Source organism: Elgaria multicarinata, chromosome 11, assembly GCF_023053635.1.
Source record: "Elgaria multicarinata webbii isolate HBS135686 ecotype San Diego chromosome 11, rElgMul1.1.pri, whole genome shotgun sequence".
Classification (NCBI taxonomy): Eukaryota; Metazoa; Chordata; class Lepidosauria; order Squamata; family Anguidae; genus Elgaria; species Elgaria multicarinata.
Genome location: NC_086181.1, coordinates 27,206,811 through 27,228,855, shown reverse-complemented (window position 1 = coordinate 27,228,855; position 22,045 = coordinate 27,206,811). Strand labels below are relative to the sequence as shown.

Sequence of the window (22,045 nt, the reverse complement as noted above, 5' to 3'; positions counted from 1 at the left end):
CTCCAGAATATCATCCATCCATCTTGCCCTTGGTCGGCCCCTCTTCCTTTTGCCTTCCACTTTCCCTAGCATCAGTCTCTTCTCCAGGGTATCCTGTCTTCTCATTATGTGGCCAAAGTACTTCAGTTTTGCCTTTAATACCATTCCCTCAAGTGAGCAGTCTGGCTTTATTTCCTGGAGTGTGGACTGGTTTGATCTTCTTGCAGTCCAAGGCACTCTCAGAATTTTCCTCCAACACCACAGTTCAAAAGCATCTACCTTCCTTCGCTCAGCTTTCCTTATGGTCCAGCTCTCGCAGCCATAGGTTACTACGGGGAATACCATTGCTTTAACTATGCGGACCTTTGTTGTCAGTGTAGTGTCTCTGCTCTTAACTATTTTATCAAGATTTGTCATTGCTCTCCTCCCAAGAAGTAAATGTCTTCTGATTTCCTGTCTGCAGTCAGCGTCTGCAGTAATCTTTGCGCCCAGAAATACAAAGTCTGTCACTGCCTCCACGTTTTCTCCCTCTATTTGCCAGTTATCAATCAAGCTGGTTGCCATAATCTTGGTTTTTTTGAGTTTTAACTGCAACCCAGATTTTGACACCTGCTGAAATTCCCTTATCAATACAACTGTTAAAGATACTGGAGCCCTGTCCTCCTTTTCATATGGTCACCCTACCAGTATGTAAACTTCCTTTCCCAGAAGGCACTGTTTGTATTTTGGGCATTCTGGGTAATGTAGTTCGTTAAAAATGTAAAAAAAAACCACACACCCAACAACGCCACTTCAGTGAACTAAAGAGCAACCCTTCTACCCCACGCTGTGAATAGAGCACATATTAGGACTAGCAAAATGGCCGACGACTGCATGATGGGAAAATGTAAGTACCCTAACTCTGCCCTAACCCGACGTTTACAGGTCTATTAAAGATACAGAAAATATAGCCCATGTTTCCCATTGGGCTTTGCGGGAAAGTCGCTTTAGAAATATAATTCTCCGCCTTTTCCTTTCCTGAGGGAAAAGGGTGGAAGGAAATCCCCCAATTTCAGTTCGCAACGCCTTCAGGAAATTGTAGTCTGCTTGTAAATAAAGTCTCAGTGGGAGCTATGGTGCAATGGGAGCAACTGAACTACCATTCCCAGCATGCTCAGAAGAAACGCGACCTACGCGAATAACATTTGAGGGACGTATACATAACGCGCATTCCGCCCCGCCCCCAGTCAGAACTTCTCGCGAGGTTTGTTGTTCGGCTCTCTATTCCGACTCCCTCCGACTCTAATTTGGGGAGCGCGCGGTGGCTGACGGGAGGGACGGCTCGTTTTGGCCTCCTCCTCCGCACCCACGACCAGCTGTATTCCCTGAATTGCGCTGCGCGACAATCCCGTTGTCGCGAGGAAGACAGAGAGGGAAAAGAAGCGGCGGAGAAAACCGAGAAAAGTCCGCCTCAATACAACCCTTCTCTATCGCTTTCCCCGGAGCGCTTGAGAAAATGGCGGACGACCTTCGCGCTGCTTGCGAGGCCCATCGGGGCTCGTAGTCTTTTCTCTGCGCAGAGCCCCATTGACTTCAAGGCGCCGAGCCCTGAAGAGAGACTACGCTTCCCAGAACCCCACGGGCGAGGCGAGGGACAGACGGGAGCGAATTGGACGGGAGGGGGGGCGGTTCCAGCTTTCCTCCCCTCCCCCTTCTCCTCACCCTCCGCCTGCGCCGCGGCTGCTGCTGCTGCGTCGGGTGAGGGAGCGCGAGCGAGTGGCGCAGGCAGAGAGAGCGGCCTCCCCTGGGCAGCGTCGGGGAGGGGGGTGAGAGGCCGACTGGCGCGGCGGGGGGGGGGAGGCGGGGGCGGCCAGGCCTAGGGAGGGGCCGGGGCGTGCTTCATGTCCGCGGTTTGGCCAGGGTGGTGGGGGTGCTCTAGTGGTGTTGGTGTGGGCAGGCGAGGTCTCCATGCAGAGGACGGGAGGGGCGGCAGAAGGGGTCTCGAAATGGGTGTGAATTGGGATAGCAGGCGCCACCAGGCCTTGAGGTGAGCTGGAGGGGCGCAATAGGCGGAGGTTGTTTCCAGGGAAGGCCCAGGCTGAAAAGGGAACGGGGTGGAAGGGATGGCTGTCTAGGCCTTATGCGGTGGGGAGGCTGGTCATCTCTTGAGGGGTTAGGTGGAAGTAGAGTGGTTTTCGCCAAGTAGGGGTGGGGGCTAAGAGGGAAGTTAAAGAATGATGGGGGTATATTGGGGTGGGGGTTCAATCTGTTATTTAGATATCTAAGGGGAGATTGTAATCAGATAGAGGGTGTTTGGGGGTGTTGTTCAACCTGTTAAAGATAGGGTTCTAATAGGAGAAATATAGCCAGTTAGGAGGTGAGGTGGTACAAGCTAACATTATGCACATTTGCTTGGTAGTCAGTTTTACTGAGCTCCCAAGAAATTGTACATAAGATTGAAATTATAGTTGGAAACTGTTGGGGTGGAGTGTGAGTGCGTGCCATATACATATATAGGAAGAGGGGTTTAATACAGCAGTAGTTAGCCTGTGGGCAGAGACTGTCAAGAAATACTTTTGTAAGCCGCCATGAGAGCCTTTTTTGGCTGAATGGCGGCATAAAAATCCTTAAATAAAAAATAAATACATAAATAGTTGAGGCACCAGATATGGATGGTGGTGGTTTTGGTACTATGGGATGATAGGTAAAAATTTCTTGAGAGCAGGTGGTAAAGTCTTGGGAACTAAGGCATGAGCTCTGGGCTGAAAATCAAGTGTCTAGGGATTAGATTATGGTACTTGGGTTTAGGTAAAAAGGAGATAGGTAGCTGGTGGCAAAGTAGGAAATAAGGATTTGTGCACTGGCAGAGTTTTTGTATAGAGCATGTACTTTGAGACCTTTGGATCCTAAATCAGGACCAGGAGGAGGATAAATGTTTTTGGAGGGACACATAAGCACAGAGAGAACAAGTGTGGAGCAGGAAAGATGGTGGTGAATGGGATAGTTCTCTTGGGAGAAGTGCGTGTGGACAGGATTTGGGGGTGAGATATCCTGAAAGGGATGGGAAACCTGAGAGGCAGACAGAGTGGGGGAGGCTTTAATAAAGAGTAAAGTTGAAGTTACTTACATCAAGGAAACAATACCAAGGTTTGAGAAGAATGGAAGGGGTGTGACATGTGGGGCAAAATGCAGGCTCAACTTGTAAGTAGTTAGCATATGGGAAAGGTGCTGCAGCTCATGACCTCTTAAGGTTTTGTTCTGATATGTATCTGTTTTTTCTTTAATTGTAGAGAGGTGGAAGGAGATGATGCTAGCATATAGAAAACATTTCACAAAAGCTGCCAACTGCTCTTATTGTGCTTGCTATATTTCCTGTGTTTTTTTTGTTTCTATTTAGGTATCAGAGGCACCAGTGGTGCTAGCCTGTGAGAGCCATGTACAATGGGATAGGACTCCCCACTCCCCGGGGCAGTGGCACCAACGGTTACGTGCAGCGCAACCTCTCGGCCGTGCGCCACAAGAAGGATCGTACTGACTACAAGTCAGAAGAGGAGTTGAGGAAGCTGGAGTCGTCTCTGGTTAAAAAACCCAACCAGGACATCCTGGACCACGAGCGCAAGCGGAAGGTTGAGCTGAAATGCTTAGAGCTGGCTGAGCTCATGGAAGAGCAGGGGTACGTTGTTATAGGATGGTTGCAGTGAAGACACTTGCAGGATTACAATGGGGATTGAGAACATACATGGGAATAGTGACTGGTAAATGTTGGGAATAAATGATTTAGGGATGTGGGTGGGTGGTGCCTTTCAGCCAGAATTTCTACTTTCAACCGTGGGCCACCCTGGTCTTTGCAGCGGGTCTGGATTGTTGATTTAAATTGTTCTGAACCGTTAGCAGAATGAAGCTTTCAAGTGTCGTAAACTATACATGCTAGATGTACAAACACGATGTTGTGGCATTGGCTGCATGCCCTCATCCATGCTGAGTTGACATAACCTCTTTTAGTTTCAGTGGGGCTAGTTCAGGAGCCCCTGCACAATGTTTTGAATATAAACCTCTTCAGTGTTAAATTATTTATAGGCACAACTTCTTCTTTTTTACTTTTTTTTGTGATTCAATGAGTTAAATTTCTATAAACTTAGTAGGACTTTGATTAGTCAGTTCCATAAGGATTGCAAGAATAGTAATGTTTGGAAAGTTAATTCTGCTGGGTACCAGGAATGAAAATGGCATTTTTTATTTATTTTTATTTATTTATTTAGAATACTTATATACCGCTCCTCATTGAAAAAATTTCGGAGCGGTGTACAAGGTAAAATGAAAATAAATTTTATTTTATTAAAATAAATAAATTTTAATAAATAAAAAATAAAGTTTTTCATCTCCAGTGGAAAGTAATCCCTCTTGTAGCAGTAATAATAACGTGTATCTCGCTATACCATATTCTAGAGTGCTATCTCAATAAACTTACAACAGCTTTGTACGGATGGTTAGTATTATCCCTGAATCGCAGATGGTGGGGTGGGTTTGGGTTGAGAGAATAGTGGCATGTCGAAGTTTGCCTAGGCCTTAGCTAGACCTAAGGTTTATCCCGGGGCTGTCCCTGCCTGCTCCCGGCATGTCCTGTGTGTCATTTACATGAACAGGGATGACCCCGGAACGATCCTGGGATAAACCTTAGGTCTAGCTAAAGCCCTAGTCAGCTCATGGGAGAGGCAAGGTTTGAAATAAAGCCTTCCTGATTTGCATTTCAGACATATTTGCTACGTTATGCCAGGTAAAAGTAATTGGCAATTTTCAGGGTGAGCCTTGGAGCTGTTGCAATTCAAGCAACACAGAAACATTTTGTGCTGCCTGATTAGAGATGGGTTACTTTGTGTATATGGGAACCATCTGGTAAGCCTCCTAAACTCTCTTCTGATGTATACAACTTAGGTATGGAGAAGGGGAGATCCAGGAAAAAGTAGCCACTTTTCGGATTATGCTTCTAGAGAAGGATGTAGCAGTGGTCAAGGAGGGGGAACCGCAGCAGAAGCCAACGTAAGTAAGGGCATCTCGGCCCTGATGGTTTGGCATTATCATTTCCTTTCCATCCCTTTCGGGGCTTGTTGCTTCTCAGCTCTTCCCATGCTTCCATCCTCACACTCTGGCTCTTTTCCCTCACAGCCCTCCAGTTCCACCTCTGCTAACTGCTTCCATTCTTCTCCAGTGTCACAGAGACCCATCAGCTGGCTGAGGCCAATGAGAAGAAGAACGAGAGGCTTCGAGCTGCGTTTGGAATTAGTGACAACTATGTGGACGGCAGCTCCTTTGACCCCAACCGCAGGGCCAAGGAGGCAGCGACAGCTGCAGCAGCCAAGCAACTGCAGGAGCAGCAAAAGCAGTACAGGTATGTGGGGATCCCTGCTGAAAGGAAGGGTGCGCAATGAGATGGCATGGTTGTGTCTACCTGAGTAAAGAAATGGGTTGCACTTCTTTGACTTTTCATGGATTAGGACACGATGCTTTAAAACGTTTAATTTCTAAGACCAACACAAACAACATTTTGAGAATAAGTCTTTTATTAAACAGCATAGTGAGCTAACTTACCATCCTGGGGTGTTAAGATTGCACCAGATGAGACTTACGTTAAGACGTATTGCCAAATGTATATTATCTTACAAAATACCAAGTGATTGGTCTCCTAGCGTGTTTAAAAGTCTATAGTTTTCGGTGTCATTTTTTGGCTAATGTAGTTTTTCCACAGTTGTAAGGGCTCTAACCGTGATTGATTTTGCTGTTTCCCGTTCTGTCAGTAAGCATTTCTGTTTGGGGGGAGGATTCTGAGCTTGAGGGATAAGAGGCTATTATTATCTGCCACTGTAGCAGCTTGTTTAGGGATTGGGGGTGGGGAGGATTGAAGGAACCTGTTTTGGGAGTCAGCTCTTCACCACTGCCTTTGTCTCTTCAGTCTTGTCAAAGAGTCCAGCAGCTCCCGCTCACCATCCCCAAAGCAGAAAAAGAAGAAAAAGAAGAAAGACAGAGGCAGGTGGGTGGGTGAGCTGAGACACTTCAGTTCCCTCTGCAGGGATGCTATGCAGAGAGAAGAGGTCTGGGTTTGGCAAGAGGAGTGTGTTAGTGAAGGGAAGAGGGCAAAGAGAAATTGGCTTTCTGGGTCCCCCTTCGTCCCCTTGGAAGACTTAACGCGCCCCTTTTGCTTATCCTTTCAAGGTCTGAAAGCAGGTCACCTTCTCGGAGAGAGAGGAAGAAAAGCTCAAAGAAAAAGAAACACAGGTAAGGGGGCTGTAATGGGATAAGAGGGCCAGCTTGGGGTTGTGGGGGGTGGGACTGGACCTTAGGGTCTTTTTCACTTGAGTTGATGGCGGTTTTAAATTATCCACTAAGTATTTGGTGAGAACAGACATTTTGCTTTCTCTAAGAAAGCTAAGGGGGGAAAAGTCACGTGGTGGTAAGGAGCCTGAGGTCTCTGTGAGCATGTTCTTTCTCGCCCTGTACACTGTGTCTCTCTTGTCAGGGACCTGTCTCCAAACATCCTGTGCAGGGCTAGGGTCGGATGGGGACTCACACTCCTAATCCAGCATCAGTTTTGGCCAGGCTAATGTTTCTGGGCGTCAGGTTTGGTTATTTGGCAACAAGCTGCATTATATAAGGCCCTGTGTCTTTTTTCCAGGTCAGAGTCGAAGAAAAGGAAGCACAGGTGAGTCTTGAGAGCCAGCCATTCTTTTGGAATGCTTTTTGATGTAGAGGGGAGTCTGCAATTTTCATTTACTTAAAATTCTCAACCTCTCCTTAAATTCAAGTGAACAGAATTCTCTAAGGATACCTGGTGAGCTGCCTTGTTGAGTGGAGACTTTACCTAAAGCTTACAAGATTGGCTATGCTACATTAGTCTGTTATGAACGTGGAGGCAGTATTATTTTAGTGATCAGCTCTTCTTGGGTGTTACTAGGGGTGGGTGGGGGAGTCCGGCAATGAGTAGTATAGGAATGTAGGGGTAAACAGTGGCTGTGCATACATTTCTTCAGTGTTTCCAGAATGTTTCAGAGCAACCTTATTTTCCCAGGTCTCCAAGTCCCAAGAGCAAACACAAATCCAAGGAAAAGAAACGAAAGAGGTAAGGACGTGTTTTCTCGCACTGCTACCTAGCTTCCTCCTTGAAGCTGACTACGTTTTGCATGCCTCCCGCTCATGTTTCGAACTCTGCCTCAGGTCCACCAGTGAGTCTGCATCACAGAAAGGCCGCCGAGATCGTTCTTCCTCCCCAGATGGTTCTTCCTCGTCAGATGCTTCTCGTAGCAGGTATGGGCTACAATGGAGATCCAAGAGCTGGCCCTCGTAACTAGATTACAGATCTGGGCTGAGTCTCACGGATAAGGCAGTCTCCAAGCTTATGATTGTTACTTGTTGTCTACAGGTCAGGCAGCATCACTACTCAGAAACGGGGGACCCTAAGACGGCAGAGCAAGTCTCCCTCTGCACCTTCGCGGAAACAAGGAGAAACAGAGGTAGCTCCCAAGAACCTGCCGGAGAGAGAGCGTTCATCTTCTTCTGAGCCTGTCCGGCGGGGCAGGAGCTCAAGTCCTCGAGAAGGCAGAGAAAAACGGGAGGTAGGGGGAAATTCAGTGGTTTGAAACAGAGATGGCTTCGGAACTCCATTGTGACTCTATAATTGCTGGAGGGTGGAAGGCATGGAGCCTGAGTTTACATTCTAATTGTTCTGTTTTTACCTTCACGTTATTCAGAAAGCCCTGTCCAAGCATTCTCCGGCACATGAGAACCGTCAGCGTTCCGCCAGCCCTTTATCTCCTACCAAAGAGAAAGAAAGAGACAAGGAGAGGAAGTCTGCTCGGCATGGGGGTCGGAAATCCACTCCCTCATTTGAGCGGGATTCGAGGTTGAAGCGTGGTTCCCCAGTGCCGAATGATCCATCCCGGGAAAAAGCCATTGGGCACAACTATCCTTCCTCTAAAGAGGGCAGGTCACCAACCTGTACCTCCCCACCCCCTAAGAAGCAATCAGAAGATCGTAATGGGACTCTCCCACCATCCAAGGCTAAGATGTCCCCTGACCAGAAGGAGCAGCTGACAGCTGCCTCATCTTCTCCTGCTTCTAAGGCCACTGAGGCCAAGTTGAGGAAGGACTCACATGATGGGTCTCCACACCAGCGCTCCCGTTCTCCTTCAGAGAGTGGTAGCTGCTCCTCCTCTTCTTCCTCTTCTCCTTCCCCTACAAACAAGCCAACCACAGTTTCCCGCAGCTCTTCCCCAGAGGACCCTCCCAAAAGGCAAGACAAAGAGAAGGTGTCTGCACACAGAGAGAGGTCTAGCTCATCCCCTGAAATCTCCCGCTCTGGGCAAAAGCAATCCGCCAAGACTACATCTCGACGTGAACTATCAGGCAGCCCTCCAGCCAGGAACACCAAGTCAAGGGCCAGTCGGAGGGACAAATCTCTCTCCCAAACGCCCATTGCTCGCAGAGGTAGATCTCGGTCCCGCACCCCACCTAAGAGAGGCAGATCACGTACGCGTACACCTCCAAGGAGGGGAAGATCTCGCTCTGCTCAGAGACGTGCCCGATCCCGTTCTCGCACTCCTTTGAGAAGGGCCCGTTCTCGCAGCCCTCAGTGGAGGGGCAGGTCGAGAACACCCCAGCGGTGGGGCAGGTCACGCTCACGTACTCCACCCAGATGGGGCCGATCTCGTACCCCTCAGAGGCGTGGCTGGTCCCGTTCTAGAACCCCCCAAAGGCATGGTTGGTCTAGAAGCAGAAATAGTGGGAGATGGGGAAGGTCAAGGACACCACCAAGAAGGGGGAGGTCGCGTTCAAGAACCCCACCAAGAAGAGGCAGGTCTAGATCAAGAACTCCACCCAGACGAGTAAGATCTCGATCTCAACCTAGAAGAGGCCGATCTAGAACCAGAAGCCCTCCCAGGAGAGGGAGGTCAAGCTCTTCGCCAAGGAGAGAGAAATCCTTGATTTCAGCCAGGCGAAGCAGGTCTGTGTCATCTCCAGATCGGAAGGCCTCTAGAATTTCTTCAAGGAGAAGTCGATCTGACTCTTCCCCCAGAATAAGAGAAAGGACCAGAAAAGTGCTGAGGCGTAGCCACTCGGGATCATCTCCTGAATTAAGAAGCAGATTACGAGTGTCTCCCAGGCGCAGTCGATCTGTATCGCTTCCAAAGGCCCGAAAGAAAGCTCAGTTGTCTCCTAGGAGGAGTCGTTCAGGTTCATCTCCAAGATCAAGGAAGAAAAAATCAAGAACACCTCCTCGGCGCAGTCGCTCTAGTTCTTCTCCGAGGCTGAGAAAGAAGTCCAGATTATCTCCAAGGCGAAGTAGGTCTCGTTCTTTTCCAACACCAAAAAAGAAATCTAAATCACCTGCCAGGCGTAGTCAATCCAGGACACCCCCAGCAGTCAAAAATAAATCCAGAATGTCCCCAAGGAGCAGATCTGGCTCATCTCCCAGACTCACAAAGAAGTTTGAGGCTTCATCAGCAGTTGAAGACAAAACTAAAATGCCTTCCAGAAGGAGCCGGTCTGGTTCATCTCCAGCATTGAGGAGGACATCTAACTCTCCTGCAAGACGTAGTAGGTCTGGGTCCTCTCCAGATCTAGAGGAGAGATTGCCAAGAAGGCGAAACAGGTCTGAGTCTTCGCCAGAAGTTAAAACCAAGTCAAGGTCAGAGTCATCCCCTGGGCTGAAGAAGGAAGTACGGTCATCTCCAAGGCAAAGCCGGTCTAGTTCTTCTCAATCATCAGCAAGGGAAAACTCTTTATCACCTCCGAGACAAGCAGCCTCTCCAGAGCCGAAATCCACACCTCCATTGCAGCGAAGCAGATCTGGGAGGTCTCTAGCAGCGAAGGAAAGACCTAGATCGCCGCAGCTAAGGCAGAGCAGGTCTGGATCACCTCCCGCTTTGAGGGAGAAATCTCTCTCTCCTGCGAGACGAACTGCATCTGGATCTTCCTCGGAACTGAAGAAGAAATCAACTTCACCACTGGAGAAGTGCAAAACCGATTCTTCGGAGCTGAAGAAATCCAGATCATCACCAAGACGAAGCCGGTCAGGCTCCTCACCGTTAATCAAAGAGCAGTCTAGATCGCCTCCCAGGAGCAAGTCCAGATATTCTCCTGACACAAAGAAATCTGCATCACCTTTGAAGCAAGCCAGGTCTGATCTCTCCCCTCCAGCAGTGAAAGAGAAGTCGAGGTCGCCTGCCAGGAGAAGTGGGTCCCGGTCATCTCCTGAACTAAATGGCAAATCTAAATCTCCCCCACAGCAAAATAAATCCCAAGAAACAAAAGCAAAATCTGGATCACCCAGGCAGAACAAATCGGAATCTTTGGCAGTAATGGGGAGAGCTACATCACCATGCCGGAAGAGTAAATCAGGTTCATCTCTCTCTGGAAAAGAGAAATCGCAGTCGCCCCCGAGGCAAGGCCAGACTGTACCATCACCAGGACTTAAGAAGTCCGAGATTCCATTGAGGCGAAGTCGGTCTGGATCTTCTTCCTCCTCCTCCTCGTCATCCTCTTCCTCCTCCTCTTCTTCCTCCTCTTCTTCATCATCGTCTTCTCCAGAGGATGATAAATCACGATCACCTCCAAAACTAAGCCGCTCTGCTGCGCTGTCAGTCAAGAAGAGCAAATCTATACCATCCCCAACACGCAGCAGGTCAGATTCCTCTTCAGAACCAGAGAACATCACAATTGCAGCCATCGCAAAGCACAACAGACCTGGAGCTTCTCCGGAAGCCCGAGAGACTTCAAGAACTGCGGTGATGGGACCTAGATTGCCCTTGGAGAAGAAAGAGACGCCCAGAGATGCACCTCGGAGGAGTAGGTCGGGGTCATATTCTGGGGCTAAAGAAAAGTCAAGAACGCGCTCCAGTGAGAGTAGTTCAGAATCCTCCCCAGAACGGAAAGAGAAGTCTGTAAGCAGGTCTGTGTCACCTGTGAGACCGACTGTAAAATCCAAAACACCTCCACGACGTAGGACATCAAGGTCGCCACCCAGGCCTAGAGCAAAATCCAGAACACCACCAAAGCGTGGCAGGTCTGGGTCACCACCAAGACCCAGAGTGAAGTCCAGAACGCCACCAAGACGACGCAGGTCAGGATCATCTCCAAGACCCAGAATTAAGTCTAGAACGCCACCAAGGCGGCGCAGGTCTGGATCATCCCCCAGGCCCCGAATGAAGTCTAGGACGCCACCCTCGCCGCCACTGCAGATCTGGATCATCTCCAAGGCCCAGAATGAAATCTAGAACCCCTCCACGAAGACGCAGGTCTGGATCCTCTCCACGGGCCAGAGAGAAGTCTAGAACACCGATTACGAGAAGACGGAGATCCATCTCCCCGCTGAGCCCTAAGCGGAAATCTCGAACACCTCTGAGGCGTGGAAGATCCAGATCACTCTCCAGGGAAAGGTCAAACACCAGCATTCATCCTCATCGGTCTCAGTCATCGTCCCACTGTGACAGACCTAGAACCTCCTTGCGACAGGGGAGATCTGGTTCCCCCTCACGGAGGAGTCGCTCCCGCTCATTCTCCAGGAGACGAGACAAGTCTAGGGGCTCGCTCCGGAGGGAGAGGTCTATCTCCTCCCCAGGCCGAAGCCGCTCAAGGTCCCCATCTCGCCAGGACAAGCCTCGCTTCCTGTGGAAGGGTGAGCGCTCTGTCTCCTCGCCACGCAGAGGTCATTCCCAGTCACCAGCACGGAGAGAGATGTCGAGGCTGTCTCCACAGCGGTCTGCCACCAGTCGGAACGCATCCCGTTCCCCTCCCAGGTTAGACGCCTCGCGTATAACAGCAACCTGCAAAGGCACTGGGTCCAGAGCATCTCCTGATTTTCAGTCATCTCCTGTGAGGAAGCATTCCAGGTCAGGTTCCCGGGAAATCTGCACCTCTCCAGGAAGGAAATCTCGCTCCCCTCCTGTGCTGGAGAGATACCCCAAGTCTGACACCCAGGAGAAGCCAGCAGCCTCCTCCCTTTGGCACAGCAAGAGCAACGCTGCCATTCCTCGCACTCCAACTCCACCTTGTGATGGCTCTCCTAAACCGCAAAAAACCCTGTCCCCTGCTCCATCCATGCTACGGGAGTCGCCTGCAGTGTCGAAGAATGGCGGGTTCACGGCCGTCCGAGGCAGCCCAGGAGATAGGAGTCAGATCGCGCATCCTGCTGTGGTTCGAGATGACACCGTTCCTGGTGCTCCCTTGGTGCCAGGGAGAAGCAATTCTCATGCAGGCTCTCCTTCCCCTGTTAAAGCTAGGTCGGCGTCTCCTTCCTCCTCCTCTTCCTCCTCTGCTTCCCCTAGCCCCTTGCCAGCCCTGGTTTCTGTGCTCGCCCCACCTCCCAAAGAAGAGGAGTCTGTACCTGAAGGAAAGGTAGCCGAGAGGCCCGAGGTGCGCCTCCCCACCCTTGAGCCTGAGCCACAGTTGTCTTCTGCCACTGTGGAGGAGAACAACACCAAGAGCAGCTGCCCCCCGGCCCCCCAGCCGGCTGTCCCCTCCCCACCACCCTCTGCCCCCTCGAAAGCGAAGAGAAGTTCATCTGCTTCGTCCACCACTTCGTCGTCGTCCTCATCTTCGTCGTCGTCCTCGTCTTCTTCATCTTCTGATTCCGAGTCCAGCTCATCCGAGTCCAGCCCCCACGATCAGCCAGTAAAGGACCTCGAGGCTGAGATTGTACTGAAACAGTAAGAGTTTGTCTTTCTTTCTGCACCCTCGCGCCTTAGAAAGAGCTGGTAGTGAGCATTGATCGTAGCTTTCTTAGATAAAGGCTCTCTGGGATCTTGCATCTGGTTCCTCCCTCTAGGTCAACTGTGCTACTGCATTCGCTGCTTCTTTTTTATCCCTACATGTCTCCTCAATCTGACGTTTTCATGTCATGCATCGTCCTCCAAAAGGAATCCTTTAGCATCTTGAAGAATCACATTTGTTCTTCACATTTATTCTGTTATAACAATTTTGGGGACTGGAGTGTCCACATCCTTTTTCATCAGCTACTTAAACCAGTAACAAAGGCTGTGAAACACAAGAGGTACTCGGATGCTTCTGAACAAGTATACCAGATAAGCAGAGATGGATGCGAGATAAGCACATGCAATGACACCGTCTCCCTAGCTTTGCTGAGATAATTTGACACCTCTAGTTGGGGAGAGATCCTTGGTCTCAGTCTGTTCCTAAACCGGCTTTGTGAGTAAGCCCACTGAAGTTATTAAGAGACTAGTAACCTGTGTTTTCCTACTGGCTAAGGGAAAGGGAGAGGCTTTCCCTCCCCCGTGGCTAGCATGGAAACCCAGGGCTCATCTACACCAAGCAGGAATTCCACTATGAAAGCGGTATATAAAAGGCAGGGGCCACACTACTGCTTTATAGTGGTACTGAAGTGCACTGACAGCTGTTGCGGCCCATTGGCACAGACCATATACGACTTTCACACCATTATATCCTGCTTGATGTGGCTCCTGTCTTATATACCACTTTCATAGTGCAATATCCTGCTTCGTGTAGATGCGCCCCAAGTGGGCTGGAGGAGGAGTGAAGGAGGATTCTGTTCCTCTTTGGCCCAGTCTTCACATTCAGCGGCATGGCATGTCTTGTCGCCCCTGGTGATCCAGTGAGCCTTTTAAATACAAGGCTGCCCTGAATGAACAAGGCATAACAAGGATCTGCATAACTTTTCTGTCACAGATTCTTGCTGCTGTGAATAGTCACTGTGCTTATGTTGTCTACTTTTAAAGCATGGCACAGAAAAGTCGCAGGTTGCTTTGCGTGGGCTTGTGGCCCACTGTCTACCCTTCATGTGTTAGTCTGTAAAGTGTTAGTCTGTACCTGAAGGAAAGGTATCCGAGAGGCCTGAAGTGTGCCTCTGCCCCCTTGAGGCTGAACCATAGTTGCCTTCTGCCACTGTGGAGAACAACACCAGCTGCCCCCAGCTGGCTCTCCCCTCCCCATCACCCTCTGCCCCCTTGATGATGATGACTCTCTGGGTTTGTTGTCATAGGTTTATCAGAGCTACACATTGAAATGCTTCTCCCTGCCCATATGCTTCTAAAATGCTGCAATGTGGTCTTTGTCCACTAGAGGCCACCCTTGTTCCACTGTATTGGGTGCCCATACTAGGAATAGGGATGTTGCAGGTGCTCAGCTGGGTCTGGGAGTCTAACCGACTTCCCTGGGTCTGGACCCAGCTTGTCGGACGCAGCAGCTGCCCTCCCTCATCCAGAGCCTCCATTGCTGCGCACAGTGGAGGCTCTGGAAATTACATACTTTCCCTGTGCATAAAGGGGGCCTTTATGGCCACTGTTTATGCAACAGGGGAAATGTGTAATTTCTGGAGCCTCTATTGTGCGTAATGGAAGCTCTGGACGGGCACCTGGGCTTGTCATCGGAGTTACCTAAACTAAATGCATTTGCCTAGGTTTATGAATTTATATAATTCTGATTCTAAGATTCTAGTTTAGTATATTTTGATTAATTTTGTCAAGATTTAGGGTGAGGGCAAGGAAATAGGAGTGTAGGAATTGGAGAGAGAGAGGTAAGAGCTGGCAACAGCTGGGAAAGTGGCAAAACGCAGATCTCTAGAATCCATAGTCAAGATACAGCTTGAGACCCTCTTCAGATACGATCTTACTGGCGAGATTTGCTTCACTTGAAGTTGGTCTAGAATGTCTTTCACTTCACTGAGCTTCTGTTCTGTCCCTGTTAGCAACCATGCAGGTGACCCTCCCCCCCATCCCCCCCTCCTTGGGAAATGTAATCACCATGGTGCAGCAGGGGAGACTTTAGATGTTTTCTGACTGGCGTAGGAAGAACAGCAGCAGCTATACTGGTAACAGGAGTTTAAAGGGTGGAGGGTGGACTCAGTTAACTGGTTTCCTGGACATTTCCCACGATCAAGTTTGTGCATCATTTTTTTTAAGAAACAAAAATACAGATCCTTGGATTTAGCCCACCAAGACCTCTGTGGTCTTCTTTCCAATACACTCATCCTGTACACCAACTTGATAACGTCCTTTCCTCCCCCTTGTCCCGCTTCTCCCTGCTCCAGGCCACCAAGCCCGGTGCTGAAGGAGGGTCCCCGGGACGAGCGGCCTCCGGAAGTAGGCAAGCGCAAGCGGCGCTCTCGGAGCTCCAGCAGTTCCAGCAGCAGCTCTTCCTCCTCTTCCTCGTCCTCCTCCTCTTCCTCCTCCTCCTCCTCTTCGGCCTCTTCCTCGTCTTCCTCCTCCTCCTCCTCCACATCGTCGCCTAAGACTGGGCCCCAGGCAGCCGCCAAGGTGGCCCCCAAAAAGAAACCGTCTCCTGAGAAGAGAAAGTAAGCACTTGGCTCTTGGTGAAGAACTGTGGTTGGATGCCAGGAAGCGATAACGTTCCCTGTTAGCAATGGTTCTCTTAAATGTGGGGTGGACCAGCCCCCCACCCTCAACCTGACCTGCCATTCCGAGGAGCTGTTCTTATGTCCTATTCTTAGCATGCTTAGGATGACCGCTGGCACTGCACAACCAGTGAAAATGTTGTATGGAATGATGGGGGGCAGGGGCAGAGGACCAGCAGCCCCTAAGACTTGCAAGTGGTTAAGGAAGAGGCAAGAGTTTGTGGGGTGGTGGTATTGGGCAAGAGGGGGCAAAAGGGGAGGCTGTGTATAAAACCCCATAATTCTGGGCAAAAGCTTGAGCGTTCAGAATCCTGTATCTGGTCATGCAGGGTAATAAGGAAAGCTTGCATCTGTTGGCTGGCTTTGCGTCTTCTTCTTCTTGCTAACCACCAAGATGCCAGGAGCTCTGCTGGGCGGTGAAGCTTTAACCCAGGGGTGGGCAACTTCTGGCTCTCCAGATGTTTTAGCTACGGCTGATGGGAGCTGTACTCCAAAACATCTGGAGGGCCACATGCTGCCCACCCTTACAAGTGTAACCACTAGGAAGCTTGCATAGCTGCCACTCCGCTCTGGCTTCCAAGATCTTGTCAGGCGTTTCCCACAAAGGTTTGAAGCCTGCCTTTGCGCCTTTAAGGGTTGGAATAAGACGCGTGTCAAGGATTGGCATTGCTGGGACCCTGCTGGGACCTATTCCTTGATCAGAGCACCTCTGCCCTGCTGCTCGTACTTAACTGTTGGTTCACCCTCCATCTGGCCCAGAGGAGATTGGCAAATTAGCGTCAACATCAGGAGGGGCGAGAAGCAGCAGCTACTGCTGCAGTGATGCTTGCTAGGTCTCTTCCTGGCAAGCAGTGGCAGTGAGGAGGCCTACGGTGAAAGCCTTGCCACAGCACCCCAAAGCTTTTTTCGTGTAATGAAAGTTTTTGGAATGCCGTCCCCCAATGCCAGTCTCTGAACATGCCATGTGTGCTCCTACAGCTCAGGGATGTGCACCCTCTGTGCTCTCGTCCAACATTTTATTGCACAGTTGAAAATGTGACTTCCCCGCTGCTGCTGCTGCTTCCATGGCTGCAGGGCTTTACATTGCCAAGTCAGAGTGTGGCGAATGCTGTTCTAAGCAGTCTGTCTTGTCTCTCTGCCTCCAGGTCACACAGCCCCCGGAAGCCTATTGACTCCTTGCGTGACTCGCGCTCCCTCAGCTACTCCCCAGTAGAACGGTGCCTGGTTTCCCCTCCGGTCCAGCCACCTTCTGCTCCAAGGGATCGACGTAGGTAGGTATCTCTTCATCCCATCTGCCTTCTCCTCATGTGGGTCTGCGAGGATGTTAGGTGATCATTAAGGGTCTCTTTGGGGTAGGGAAGAGGAGATCTGTGAGCAGGGGCCTTGGGTCGGTTTCATGGCCTCATTCCTTTGCCCAGGGACAGGTCCAGAGACAGATCTTTGCAGAGAAACAGACGAAGCATCAGCAGGTCTCCAGGACGGAAACGGCGGCGCAATTCCCCCGGCCCCCGAGGCCCCCGTCGTAGAACTTCAAGGTAATGTGTCCATGTGGCTTGCTAGCGCTAGAACCTTCTGACCAGTGCGCAAGCTGGGTTATGAAATAGGGCTCGTTAAGGGTAGTAATTTTTGTGACCCACTGAAAGAGCTTTGGTTATGGGGAGGTATATAAATAAATAGATAATACTCATTAAATGAGAAACCAGAACTTGAACGATCATCAGAAAGCAGCCAACGTGACTCTTACCCACCTAGCTAAGATCAAGCTTATTATTAAAATGGCTAACAGTCCTTGCTGAATCTTTACTGCTTTCCTAAGAGCATAGAGTGACTGTGCCAGTGTGCTTAGTCTCTTTGAGTGAATGTCCTTTGGTGGAGAGTCCTGGATTTTCAGAAAATGCTCTGCTCCGTAGTTCCATTGGCCTTGGAAATTAAGATCTACAGCACCATAGAATGGTCTGCAGACTCTGGATGCAGCTTTTCTGCGATTGAATCGAAGTAGACTTGTAAGCTGCCTGGATCGGAGCTAGAGTGTTTGGACTGGGGGTCGGGAGATCCGGGTTCCAGTCCCCACTCGGCTATGGAAACTCACTGGGTGGCTTTGGGCCAGTTGCAGACTCTCATCTCAGCCCTACCACACAGGGTTGTTGTTGCGAGGATAAAATGGAGGTGAAGAGGATAATGTACGCCGCCTTGGGTTCCTTAAGGAGGAAAAAAGGCGGGGTATAAATGTAGCAGTAATACCTGGGTCCCATGCAAAAACTCCTCTGGGGCTTGTCTAGTAATGCTAGCGAACTCTCAAGTGGAGAAAAAATGGTGCAGCCTTCCGTCTTGACATCAGTCCATCGGGAAGCTTTTTTACTTGTATACTCTGCTTTGAAGACACCCAGGTTAAATGTATCACAAATGTGTGGAAGTCCATTATGACAGCCTCTTTTGGTCCCTGGCAGATGTTGCCATAGTCGAAGGGTGTGACGAAGGGGTAGGAGGGGCAAGGTGCTGAAGACAGACTACGGATCTGATCGATGGTAAAGATGCCAACCCCCAGAAGCAGCCCTTCCTGTTCTGCCTCTGTGGGCATTCTGGACCCTCTCTTGCCTGGTTCCTTAGTAGCCTCCAGACATGTCAGGTTCTTGGAGCTTCTCTCATTAACATTGTGAAGCCCTTCCCCTTCCCCCTCCCATCACCACCACTGGCCCTGCGCTTCTGGTGTCCTCATGTTTCTTTCAGGTGAGGTGCCTAGGTGTGCATACAATGGGTCAGGTTGCGAGTCCAGGAATTAAGCCTGTTCTTTCTCCCCTCCCCTTTTCTCTCTTTCTCTCCATAGGTCCCCCTAAGCCTCTTGGAGAGTCTGGAAAGCCCTTGCCCTTGCAACCACAGACTGCACCACCCCAGCCTCCCACAGTGCTGTCCCAGGTGGGAGCCCCCTGCCTCCTGATGCCCACTGGAAACCAGTGTGTTTGCGTGTTGTGGGGGGGGCCCTCTTCATTTGCCATCGGCTTTTTATTCTCATTAGTTTTTTCCTTCACTGTCCCTGTCTTTATTGCCCGTCATTTGTCGGCAGCTACATTCCCCTCCTCCCTGGACATTTCTGCTCAGCACCCACCAGGATCCGCCGCCTCTGCGCTCTTCCTCCTCCTCCTCTTCCTCCTCCTCCTTCAACAGTTGGTGACGTTCATTTGATTATTATTTTTTCTCTCTCTCCTGTGAGCGTTTTATTTTCTGTGCGTTTTACAACTAAAATCTTTACTTCTGTGTTTTGAGAGAGGGGTCTCCTTTTTCGTTGATTTAGACATAAAAGGTTTAAAAAAAAGAAAAAGAAAAACACAAAAAGGGTGGGTGGGTGGGGGAGTAGGGAGATATGTGAGCTAATCTGTTTGATTTAGCGTTTCTCAGGCGCTCCTCTCTGAAATGGTTGAGGGTTGTAGGAAAACAGGGGAAGGTTTGCCCTAATGGCGTTGGAGACCTCCCAGAGTCCAGTGCGGGAGAGCCTCTGACTTTCAGTCACCCTCTCTCTGTTGCCCCGTGTTTCAGGGTAACTCCTCAGTTGCAAGCAAGTGATCTTTTGGGGCAGGGGGAGTGGGGGGAGATAGCCTTTCAGTAGCCTGCAACAGTGGGGTTGACTTTTGATGGTGGCAAAACTGAGGATTAGACCGTTCCTGTGTCCCCCCCCCCCCCCCCGGAAACAAACCGATTTTAATATGCGGCGCTCTTTTTCCTTTTTATCCCTCCCTCAGAGCAGACTCTTTCATATTGATCAGTTGAGCCAGGTCAGGAGGGGTCAAGATAGGGACTGGAAAGGGGGCAGTCAGGCATTTTATGGGGGAAGGTGATGGAGATTTTGCTGGAAAGAAGCTGAGAAACCCTAAATCAGGGAGGGATGGGAACAGAAGTTTCTTCATATTTCTTAAAAGCATTTAATTTTTTTTGATATGTACAGCAAGGAGATTTTTTCTGTCAAATAAAAAACTTACGAAATGCAGAAATTGTTGAGTCCCTGAGGCTTTTCTCTGCGCCGTTTCTGGGGTTTGGTCTGGTCAAAGGAGACCTCCAGTATTTGAGCAGGAGTGCTGTGTCCCTTTCCTTTTATTCTGCCACATAACTCTGTGTCCTCCAAGGGTGGACGTTCCTTTTTCCGATTCAGATGCTTAGTTCAGTACTTGTCATTCCCACTTTACAAAGTGTATAGAGCCCCTTTAGTTACTAGGTAGTCTGTCCAACCTCAGATTGCTGTCGCTTTAGGGGGAAATGATATTTTGAAATGATTTTGCTCAAAAAGTATGCTGACTTATCCCTTTACTTGTGGTTGCAACAAATAGTAAGAACAAAAAAAATTTAAAACAAAACACCCCAGACACATACTTTGCTCAGTCCAGGTAAACCGCCCATCCAAACAGCAGAAAATAAAAAGGAACTCCTTAACATAAACCTTGTAAAAGCTATAAAGCATGGATTATAAATTTGCTGAGCAGAGCATGCAAGCGTAGCAGGACCACAGCAGAAAAGGATTATCTCTGTTTCTCTTTAGATGGGGTTGGGAAGGGGGCTCTGAGCAGGCCCTGTTCAGCAGACCTTGGTGAGAATGTTTGATTGGTACAGAGAGGGGGGAAGGGTGTACAATGGGTCTAAATGAGGCCAAATTCAGTCTGGAACAAATTCTCAGAAGCGGCTGACCAAAACGGGACACTCTGAATTCCCACTAAGAGTGGGAGAAACAAAGGCACCACACCAGCCCTCAAATGGAAAAACTCCTTCCCCCCCCCCCCTTTCAAACCCCTGTACTAGCCTTGTGGCTAAATATGTTACAAGCTTCTAATAACGTTGATTCTGGTGAAATAAGAGCGAAGAAATATTTCTGTCTTGACTAGTTGTATCGGATCTAGATTCCTGCCAGAAATGTTTGCCTTACGTGTTTATGTTCATTGCAGTCACATTTGATTGCTTTTGGTCACCTGGTTATCAAAATCTGCTTTTTTCAAAACTTCTATTTCTTACAAACCGGAGTCCCTTAAATCCATTCTGTTTTGCCTTCTGGAGTGAATCTCCCTGCCCTCTTTGCTCAGTTCTTCAGAGTGAATACTTTAGGATTCTTGTCTGAAATAGTGGGGAGTGAGGAGGAGAAAGAGGAAGTAGCAAAGCTAGAGCTAGTTTTCAGCTGTTGTGCCTAATAATAGTCGCTAGAGCCTGCTCTTGCCCACATTTGTGATTTTGGTCTTGGAAAATAAATTTCTTGCTCGGGCAGCTGTCCAGATTGTGCACCTGCTTTGCTAAGGCAAACTCCGTTCCCCTTTCCCCTTATACTGGCATAGAAAATCCCAGCCTGTTTTTTTTCTGTGCCAGCCCCTTGCTATATCCAAAGTCATTCATCCTCCCCACCTCAACCTTGCTACCCTGTTGTTAGGGAAGTTGTTGCTAAACGATTCTCCCAAATAGTTTCCCTTGTACTTCGAAGTTGCCGCTTGAGAGTCCTGCTTCTGGGGCAATCTTCCGGCAAGATTCGAATTACTACTCTGCCTCTGGCCAGTCGTCTTCCTTGCCTCTCCTCTCACTGACCAAGAAAAGCATTTATTTTTCTCTTTAATTTCCCCCTCCGGGCTAAGCATGCAAAGTTTATTCAGCCCTTCCTTGTACGACTTGCCTTCTGACCTTTATGGTGCTCAACCAAATCATTGCTAAAATCATTGTGTGCCTTGCAAGTTTTTTTTTTTTTTTTACTCCTCCCTCCCCTCTTGAATGGCAGGCCCGGTGCCATATCAAAAGCAGATATGAAACTCGAAGTGGACTTCCAAAAGCTCGTCACGTAGCACGGAAGGTGGTGTTTTTTGTGACGCACAAGGCCAAAAAGCCCCTTTGGGCTCATGGTGGTTCTTCTAGATCTCAGCCAATGACTTCCTTTATGTCTTGGAAAAAGTTGTTTATGCCTACATTCTTTAAAATGCAAGTTTCCTTCCTACTGCGCCCCCCCCAATGCCATCTGGTCTCTCCTTATCAACTCATCCCACTCTGCTCTGCAGTGCAGTGGTGTAACTCACTAGTGAAACTTAAAACGGGTTGTGTTTTTCAATATGAAACAGAAAGCAGAGGCCCTTGCCAACTTGTTCTAGAAAAAGGTTCAAGGCCCTAGCAAGAAATCTGCAAATATTTAAAAGATGCAGTATAGAAAATTTTTAAATATACTTTTTAAAATATGTGTAGGTCTATTGAGTGGAGAGAAGGAAATAGATGCTTTTATATGCTTTTCAACAACGGGGCTTACAGTTTTAAAACGCTAAAACAAATGTTACAAAGAAAAGAACAAGAGTTTTCTCAGACTGACTAGGTGCTGATGGCACAAGTTCCCTGGCCTTGAGTGACTTACCTTCTGCCTTCTCTTGGGACTCGCAGAACTTACTTCTAAGGAAGGTGGGTTAGGGCTGAATGCAAGAGCAAGTCAGGGTTTCAAAACGGTAAGGAATCTATTATTAATCCTTCCCTTCTATTAAAAAAACATACGCTCCCGTTTTCTAAGCTTTTAACAGCAACTACGAACTTTTCTCACTTTTGTGTTTCTGTTATCATTGAGGCTTGCACAACATCAGTTTTAGATGGAAAATGAGAATCTCGGCCCTTGAGTTCCTGTGCAAGGAGGCCATGATGAGCAGAACACCCCGGAGTTTGGTTCTCTTGTCACCTGCTTTGCGTGCCTGCTTGCCTCAGCATTTGTGTGATCCGGTG

At 49.2% G+C, this 22,045-nt stretch overlaps 1 protein-coding gene across 1 annotated transcript; it reads left to right on the top strand.

Annotated features, from left to right (window-relative positions):
- Positions 1-1,318: 1,318 nt before the first annotated feature.
- Positions 1,319-18,665, top strand: SRRM2 (serine/arginine repetitive matrix 2). The gene is made up of 16 exons (XM_063137282.1): positions 1,319-1,716; positions 3,356-3,631; positions 4,891-4,995; positions 5,165-5,344; positions 5,906-5,983; positions 6,166-6,228; positions 6,626-6,652; positions 7,019-7,069; positions 7,165-7,254; positions 7,370-7,562; positions 7,698-11,155; positions 11,238-12,653; positions 15,011-15,274; positions 16,480-16,605; positions 16,753-16,869; positions 18,159-18,665. Exons 2-16 carry the CDS (start codon positions 3,393-3,395, stop codon positions 18,166-18,168), a joined length of 6,417 nt encoding a protein of 2,138 aa, XP_062993352.1. The 5' UTR covers positions 1,319-1,716; positions 3,356-3,392; the 3' UTR covers positions 18,169-18,665.
- The last annotated feature ends 3,380 nt before the right edge of the window (positions 18,666-22,045 follow it).